This window comes from Trachymyrmex septentrionalis, unplaced genomic scaffold (genome assembly GCF_001594115.1).
Source record: "Trachymyrmex septentrionalis isolate Tsep2-gDNA-1 unplaced genomic scaffold, Tsep1.0 scaffold21, whole genome shotgun sequence".
In the NCBI taxonomy this organism is placed as follows: domain Eukaryota; kingdom Metazoa; phylum Arthropoda; class Insecta; order Hymenoptera; family Formicidae; genus Trachymyrmex; species Trachymyrmex septentrionalis.
In genome coordinates this window covers 1,240,307-1,249,097 of record NW_017305288.1, presented here as the reverse complement: position 1 = coordinate 1,249,097, position 8,791 = coordinate 1,240,307, and the positions used below count along the sequence as shown (strand labels likewise).

General features: G+C 31.0%; 3 protein-coding genes across 6 annotated transcripts in view; all 3 read right to left on the bottom strand.

Annotated features, from left to right (window-relative positions):
- Positions 1-1,337: 1,337 nt before the first annotated feature.
- On the bottom strand, positions 1,338-4,146 carry LOC108748091. Its single transcript, XM_018486092.1, has 4 exons — positions 3,905-4,146; positions 3,491-3,710; positions 2,283-3,122; positions 1,338-1,648 (listed from the first exon to the last, which is right to left on the bottom strand). The coding sequence occupies exons 1-4, from the start codon at positions 4,144-4,146 to the stop codon at positions 1,406-1,408; spliced, it is 1,545 nt and encodes a 514-aa protein (XP_018341594.1). The 3' UTR covers positions 1,338-1,405.
- A 1,597-nt stretch (positions 4,147-5,743) lies between these two features.
- LOC108748015 (oxysterol-binding protein-related protein 11) lies at positions 5,744-6,990 on the bottom strand. Its single transcript, XM_018485960.1, has 2 exons — positions 6,328-6,990; positions 5,744-6,227 (listed from the first exon to the last, which is right to left on the bottom strand). Exons 1-2 carry the CDS (start codon positions 6,557-6,559, stop codon positions 5,875-5,877), a joined length of 585 nt encoding a protein of 194 aa, XP_018341462.1. The 5' UTR covers positions 6,560-6,990; the 3' UTR covers positions 5,744-5,874.
- A 550-nt stretch (positions 6,991-7,540) lies between these two features.
- LOC108748097 overlaps positions 7,541-8,791 on the bottom strand; it is a 14,314-nt gene continuing 13,063 nt past the window's right edge. For 3 of the 4 annotated variants that reach the window (XM_018486101.1, XM_018486098.1, XM_018486100.1), the window contains 3 exons: positions 8,486-8,655; positions 8,182-8,422; positions 7,542-7,767 (listed from right to left, as the gene is read on the bottom strand). In XM_018486101.1, the coding sequence (XP_018341603.1) occupies positions 7,589-7,767; positions 8,182-8,422; positions 8,486-8,655 (590 nt within the window). In that variant the 3' untranslated portion in view covers positions 7,542-7,588. Of the gene's footprint in view, positions 7,768-8,181; positions 8,423-8,485; positions 8,656-8,791 lie in introns of all 4 variants that reach the window. The other variant, XM_018486102.1, reaches the window with a different exon arrangement.

Below are 8,791 nucleotides of genomic sequence, written 5' to 3'. Positions count from 1 at the left end.
ATATATTTTATAAATGCTTATTAATATTAATGTCCATTTCCACCAATGTAAGTTAACTTCAATCTCAGTTCAATTTACTTTTCATCTTTTTCTAATTTTTAGAGCTAGAAAAAGATGAAGAGTAAGTTTTGAACAGAGATTGAAGTTAATCTACATTGATAGAAATAAAACAGACTCTTGACAGAAATCAAGTTTTCTTATATTATTGTACTGAATAGAATATGTATGTGTATGTTCCTTTGGAGTAAATATCTTCGCAATATCTATAGACTAAGTATATTTTAAATAATTTTATTATTTTTTAGTTTTTAAAGGCGTATTCCAATATACACTGCCAGTATTGAAAATCTATAGTATACAGTAACGTGAATTATAGATTTTCAGTATTGGCAGTGCATATAGGAACATGGCCTAACTTGTATTACTTAGTTTTACTAGAACTTAATTTTCTGTTGTGACTCGTAAATTTTGAAATATTCTGCGTAATGTTACAATAATTAGTATATGCTCATTAATTAAGATTTTAAATAAGTACTTATATGAGGGTCGTTTGAAAAGTTTTGAGCCTCAACATGAAAATGACTTTACTCATTAAAACTCATTCTAGTACTACAATCGTGCATATTTTGCAAGATACCTGTGAAAATTGTAGTCATTTTGGACGCTCAGTTGTTTGACAGTCATTTGTGCCAGTCGATGTCAGTGTTTTTGTACGGGCAAATTAATAAGTTCTTAGAAAATCTGTCGGGACACTCGCAGTGTTATGTTACATTACTTTTTGACAAGTAGCATCTTTCAGCTAATTATTGTCAAATTTTAAGCGGAATCATCGCGTGGTTTCATTTCTATAGACGATTAAAGCAAATAACCTTTGTATTTTTTGCAAAATGGAAAAATCGAATATCGATGATCGTAACAAAAATTTACGAATTACGATTCGAATTAATTAACTACCTATCGTATTCATCAGATCTAATCTCTAACGCTTTTTCCTGTTTCCTAGGCTCAAAGTTAGGTTCGGAAGATAGATATTCATTAAACGGAAACACTGACATCGACTGACACAAATGACTCAAACAACTAAGCGTTCAAAATGGCTACAATTTTCACAGATATTTTGCAAAACATGTACGATTGTAGTACTTGAATGGATTTTGATAAGTAATGCCATTTTCATGTGAAGGCTCAAAACTTTTCAAACAACCCTCGTACTTTACATTCGAAATAATTAACACATTATATATTATCACATATTAAATGAATTGTATTAATGAAAAATAAATGCTTTTGTTACTTTTTTATATAATTTTTATGTATATTTTTTGTACGTTCTTTTAATATACATTTTGCATTAATTAAGTGTATAATAACAAATTTGTTGAGAATAACAAATATATCGGTCTCTTCACATATATAATCTATCGTTTGCTCCATATTCTATTTGTATTTCAATGGTTTTCAACAATAATGCATTTGGCAATGGGGCAATATGCTGCGAAGATAATGTCGTGGAATTCTCGAGACTCGCTACGTGCCTTCGTAATTGTATTTCTGTACCATTGTCATCCCAAGCATGCAATATCCATTCCCATGTGTTTGAATACGTCATCTTAGCAGGATGTGTCATCCATGCTATTTCATCTTCATACTATGTAAGAATAATATAATTTTTATATTTATGCAAAAGTAGTTATTCCGCGTATTTTTGTCTATGAACTATGTAATATAAAGCATTTTCTAAGATAAAAATATAGACTATAATGTGAATTCTTTGCAAAACTTCATTATCAAAGTTTAATAATGCTAGATAAAGTAATCGAATCTTGATTCACACGGATATTATATTTTTTTATCTCGTACATTCGAAATACTTTCTATTTTGTTCCGTTTTTATACACGTATACAAATGTATTGATTAAAATTGATGATTGTATTGATAAAAAATGATTTATTCTGAATTAAAAAATGACTGAATTTTAATATGTATCTTAAAAGAGTATATAAAATTTTCTCTATTTCCGTTGTATATATACAATTTTGATATCAATATATACGAATATTTTTAATTAACATTAAGATTGACATCAAATTATAATTAATTGTGTATCCTAAAGTATACAGTAAATTTTATATACATTCAGATAAATATTTAATCCAAATGAAAGAATATCATTAGAAATAATAAATACTTTCTCCATATAATTAGAGATACGTACAATATAATTGAAACAACGAAATAATACGAACTTTGAATTGTTTCGTTAAAGATAAAGATGTTATACCTGAAAGAAAAACATGTTGCTTCCATGATGGAGTATGTAAAGAGCGTCGCGTCCGAAAGGAAGCGGAAGAGGAATTCTTGCGCTGCCAGAATAGAAATGAATTTGTGGCACCTTGTGAGTCTTGATGTGTTCCAGCAGAGATTCAGACATCACTACTTCTGTACAAGATTGCAAAAGCGGACATGTCAGCTGTATACAAGACACAGAATCCGTGGAGCCACCCCAAATTGGCGTCTCAGGTAAACTTAGCGATTGGTGACTAGCATTTGCCGCAGACGATTCAACAATTTGCGAAGAGTCATTAATGCGAACTTCGCTGTTCTTCGACAATTCGCCGGTACTGGCTGATTTAGTGCGATCATTCAATCTCACGCGTAAACTGTTAGTATCTCGATTAGGAATCGCCACGGTTTCTTCCGACATGTCAGATACTCGAATTAGATTATCCACGGAGGCGGCTTTCTCTCTGCCCCCGAGCAACAATCGGGCTAATAAGAATTGTCTCGGTTTCAAAGCAGTACAATTGTTCTTTGACTGGTTTATAATTGGAGTCTGTTGCTTCTTGCTACTTTTACCAAACAATTGATCACGTAAGTTACAACGATCGGTTATAACAGATGTTTTGTCTATTTTCTCGTCATTATCCACGTTAAAGGCATCGCGAAGTGCTCTATGCAATTTATCTGCAAGAAGACATCGGCCTTGGCCAAGCCGGACCCTGCAGACCGGACAACGCGTCGTTTTCGGCCTGCAGATGACACACAGAATATGACCATGAACACATTGTGAGACTGGAGGCGCAGCGCTTTCTAAGCAAATCGGGCATTCCAAGGCACGGACCTAAAAAGGAAAACTTTATAACAAACACGTGAATTGATGCTTTATTCGATAATTTTATTTTTAATTAGTATTTAAAAAATTTAATTGTGTTACAACTGATATGGAGGGAAAAAATTATGTTTATGTAATTGTAGCTTACAATTTTTAATTTTATAATATTAATTTCTTGGATTTAATAATAGATTAATCAGTTAATGATTAATTGTGCGTTGTTAATGATAAAAGACTAATAATAAGAATTCAATGAATAATATAAAAAATAAATGATTATTAAAACGATAATCGCTAATTTAATAAATGATTTATAAAAATAAGAAAAATATAAAACAGTGACTCCATATTTTGAGTTATAGAATGTACATGCGCACCGTTCCTGATAATGCATTTGCAAGATTTCTGGCTACATTCGGAAGTGGACCCTTCAGAGCTAGCCCACTATCATTCTGTTCCTCTTTTTGATGTATGTACCTCCAAATAAAAAAATTTAAATCTCGCACATCTTCCTCATTATGAATTAAAGTAGCAACGTCCTTGATCTTTAGCCCCAATAAATCGGTGTCGTCAATGCTCAATAAACAATCACCCGCTCTGATGGAACATGAGAAAACAATTTATGTGAAATTAATTTACGCAAAAATATACTTATACTTGATTTAATATTATAAAATTATGTGTTATATCAATATATAACTTAAAAAATATATATATAGTATATACATTTTAAACTTTTGTATCTATGATATACATGTACTCAGTAGGTTTTAAAATCAGGTAAAACTCACCTTAATCCTGCTAAGTCGGCAGGACTATTATTCTCGACATAGCTGATCCACGGATACGGATCCCATTTTGATTTGGTTAAATGAAATCCATAAGATTTACCATGTATATATGATTCCACATTGTCTTTCCGCATTTGAAGAACTATTTTTCCTGGCGGAAGTAAATCTTCTTTGGGCAGAGACATCATGATTTTCACGCCTGCCGCTTCCATCAAAACTTCAGGATACGAAAAATGTGACATGTTTTTTCGCACTTTATTGTTATTATTATTATTTTTATTAATACTGCATATATGTATGAAGAGTAAAAGTTATTTTACATAACATTCTTCAACTTCACTTTCAACCACATGAATTTTTCTTAACAGAGTATAACATACAAATAAATTCGAATAAACATTCGCAATTTATTCATGGACTTTATCGCTCAATACGTATTAATTCATTTTGATCTTCAAAGTACCTTGAGCAAGAGCAGTACTGCTGTGGAAGCACTGAGTCGCGTCTGATCTCTTAGCGAAAGAGAAAAGTCACTTACTTGTTTACCTTCACCCATTTACACATTCTTGACATTGAATCTTACGTCATATTACGATGAGACGCACATCGCTTTCCTTTTTTATTCTAATATACATCAACGTTTCGGAAATAATATTTTCAATGAAAATTGCATTTCGTACAACCATACATTATATTCTAATTTATATAATATATACATACTTAGCAGTCTTTATAATATGCAGAGATGGAGTAATACTTTAATTAATTAAGATTCTTAATACTTTACAATAGCAAAAATTAAACGATACCATACTAATTCGTGATTGTATCAATATAAACGTATTAACGCAACATTTACGTTGTTAGAACGCAGAAACAAATAACATATTTTGTATCAGTTCTCATTTGAAGTAAATAAAAGTATAAGGGAATGTATTATTCTGCTTAATATATAGTATAGTATATATACATACACACATACGCATATATATATATATGCACATATATATTGACGGATGTTACAGTCAAAGCGTTAATTCAATAAGGATCGGTTATTCCATCTTTTGATAAATTTTACCTGTTGGGTAAATAGCAAAATTATCCAATCACATGCGCGGATTATCAGATTTACTTCATAGGTAAAATTTACGAAAAGGTGGAACAACCTAAATGTATACACTTACTATAGTCTACTGTAGTCAAGGTATATATTTACTAAAATTAACACTTTGACTGTGACATAAAAAACGTAATGCTTTATATAACCGTTTTAATACAATTAATACATAATATGTATCTTACATTCTCGATTATATGATATTGTTACATTGGAAGAACATACACCGAGATTGTCATTAACAGGCCTAGATTAAAATGGCAAATAAAACGGCAATTGATTTTATATGCATTGTAGAGAAAAATGCATTTATATTATATAAATCATGGCATGATTGTAGGAAGATCAAATATAGAAAAATTTTAACATAAAAAAATATTTAATAAGTGAAAAAATCCCGTTTTTATTATATAATGTAATATAATCAACTCAACATTCAAAGAATCTACTATTAAAATTCAATGAGACGATGCACCTTTGGTTTTTATTTTCAATGGGACAAATTAAAAAAACTGTATTTCCTCTATGATCGAATGAAAATAGTATAAAGGCCTACTAACCATTAACATTCCATTTACAATATATAAAAAATAATCTTATTTTTTATAAAAATTAACTAATTATTTAAAATCAATTATTTATAACAATCAATTATTAAAAAATAGATATAATAGCAAGAAATATTAATCTCATTTTTAATTATTTACGTCTAAAGTCAGCTCTAATTATAGATAAGTACATAATTGTTTAAAACAAAATAGTATAGATGTTGTATGATGGAGAAGATAATCTTACATATTCGCAGGTATAAAAATCTTAATATTGACAAGCATAAAAATAGATGATTAATTTCTTACTGATATAATATGTTAAGACATTGGCTCAGTGTATGCAAAGTGGTATGCGCCATAGCTTTGAGAACTAAGAGATCAGAGTCCAGATGTAAATCCGAGTTTTCAATAGATTGTGCTAGGGCAAGATTATGCTTCTCCACTTTTCTCAATTGTTCCTGGCAATTAGCAAAGGCATCTAATACTTCCAGCTTAACGACAGGATTCCTACTCGAATTCCCAGAATGTTCTCGTGGTGGCAATGGAGGATGGCTGCTGGCTATCGCCCTAGTATACATTTCTGTGACAGCTCGTAATTTATCTACCCATTCCTGGCGTGCTCGTGCATCTGTGGCTCGTAGTTTGATCATGTCACCTGAAAAGATATTGAAAACTTAATAGTCAGATTAAATCAAATATCCATATTTATTATAAGAAAAACAGTCAGCAATGATTTGATTTAATTAGATACACACCAGTAGCAGAATTGACGGTAAATGTGTTAGAATCTTCGTCACTGGGGGCTATTACAGCTCCTGCTAGATAAATCGAACACCGTGGCCTCTGATTCTTTTCAGACTCGCTGAGAAAGTAATGCAGCTCGCCGGTCTCTGGACTCAAGATAAACCAACGATATTGCCAGCCCTTCATGGCATTTGTATATTTGTGTAGCAAACCCTCGTAAGGGTGTCTCGTTTGCACATTCATTGTTTATCACTCTCGCTTTTTAATTGGAAGCCTTTTACTTGAACAGCAAGACTCTCGCGCGAGATGTCATTTGAGTTAAAGCGATCAGTCAGTACTCGGTCAGCCGATATCTAGAGAGAGGTTAGGTTATCGTAAAAAAAAAAAAGAAAAAGGTTAAGATTCCATCATCTATTACAATCCATTGTCACGCTATGTATGATGAAACCATGGAAGAAGACACCATGAATATGCAGCAATTTACATATTCTATCGTTTCACTTGTGACCAGCTCGATATTTTAATCTTACGAATAGTTCAATATTGGGCGCGTTCAAGTTGACAAAGCGGCTAGCCTTTTCGCTGAGCAAATGAACATAATTGGTTGTTACTTATAGATCCAACCAATCATATTCAATCACTCGGTAAGCATGCCTACCCGCTTTGACGTCTTGAACTCGACCATTTATACTCATTCGCTCAGCAAGCACGTCTAGCCATTTTGCCGGCTAGAATTCGCCCAATAATGTTGCACCATTTGTATATACATAAAATAATATATATTATTATCATTTGATATTATGATATGCGATATATGTAATAACGAGATATAATCTTTTATAAAATACATAAAAGTAGCTCAAATTACTCAAGAAAAGATAATTTTATAACATTAAAATCGTTAATAAATATATAGGAAAAAACAATGCTGTGAGAGACTATGTTTCGATTAAGAAAATTTTTTATTAAGAAAAATACAGTCTCTTCTATTTTAAACTTAAATATTTATAGCAAAAAAACATTTTTGCAAATATAAAATAAACATGGAAATAAAACTAGTCCTCGAAAAACGAAATATGATAACAGTAGACTGAAACATCAAATAAAAAGTTTATATATGTAAGTTAAAAATAATAATCAAATACGTAATTATATCCACTGTTTAAAATATATAAATGGCAATACAGTCAAATCCTTAAGATCAAGAATTATCTTAATTCTACACAAGATCACATAATCTATCAAATACGTAAATTAAAATTTTTACGAAGACTACACGAGACCGTGTTTAATTAGCATGGCACGAACTTCTGGTACTTCGATTTTATAACAACCATCTTCAGAGTATTCGACAATTTTAATTTTGATGAATGAATTTTCCATTATTAACTCCTTTAATTTCTTCTGTACTGCTTCCGAATACTGTCCATTACGGTCGACTGGTGCTAAATCTGTAACACAAACAATAGATAAGTTTGAATAAAAGAATTACCTTTAAGTTAAAAATGGAATGATATGATGTTCAATTTCTTAAATGATAAGCATGCATGTTGCTATGCTTGCTTTAATGCATACAGTCTGACGTTTGACAAATAATTATGAAATTATTTCTTCAGCAATTTTTTCTTTTGATTAGTGCATACAAGGAAATAAGCTATAAAGTAATCGATGCGAAGCTCGCATTAATTAGAAATTATAAAAAATTTACGTGAAAATATTATTAAAGTGTAATGTATATCAGTATGCAGTGTTTAATATATGAACGAATTGTAGCATACATCAGGACAGGCATGCCTACATGCATGCTTGTCATTCAAGAAATCGAATAACATAATTCCACCTTTATTAACAACTTTGATACTCACTGACAAGATTACACATATTCGCAAATGCTTGAGGTAAAATGAAGTCTTTGGGCATTAATCTTATATCCTTATGCTCTACTAACTCTACATTCCCATAATCAATAAAAAAAATTTGAGCTGTCCTATGCGATTCCTTAGGATTGAGACAGACTGCTCGATACCAAATCCCACCGTACAATGCCAAACATAATTCTTGCGTTCTTGGAATATAATATTCCATTTTTTCACAATACTCTTTCAACTATAATAAAATAAGATTATACATTATTGTATAATAAATACTTCGTAATAACACATCATTTACCATTGCCGGCATCACTTCGAAGATATGAGTCATTAATTCAAAATCCTCAGGACCAATCATGTATGACGTTATATCTTCCTTCGCTATATATACTACCAGTGCATTCACTGTATCACCCACACATCCTAAACTTGCTACTTTGATGTCATTGAACATATAACATGTGTTATCTGTAAAAAATTCTAAATTTGCAATTCTTTATAAAACATAAAATATACATAATATTCTTGAGGTTTCCACGGGTGCTTTCTATATAAAGATTATGCGTTTCGCGGATTTCCTTCGTGTTCAGATCCATTCTTGGAA

Coding starts and splice junctions, on each gene's coding strand:
- LOC108748015 (XM_018485960.1), bottom strand. CDS start 6,559: ATGAATGTGCAAACGAGACACCCTTACGAGGGTTTGCTACACAAATAT. Junction 6,228..6,327: donor TACCGTCAATTCTGCTACTG/GTGTGTATCTAA, acceptor ATATCTTTTCAG/GTGACATGATCAAACTACGA.
- LOC108748091 (XM_018486092.1), bottom strand. CDS start 4,146: ATGTCACATTTTTCGTATCCTGAAGTTTTGATGGAAGCGGCAGGCGTG. Junction 3,711..3,904: donor GCCGACTTAGCAGGATTAAG/GTGAGTTTTACC, acceptor ATGTTCCATCAG/AGCGGGTGATTGTTTATTGA. Junction 3,123..3,490: donor CAAATGCATTATCAGGAACG/GTGCGCATGTAC, acceptor TTTCCTTTTTAG/GTCCGTGCCTTGGAATGCCC.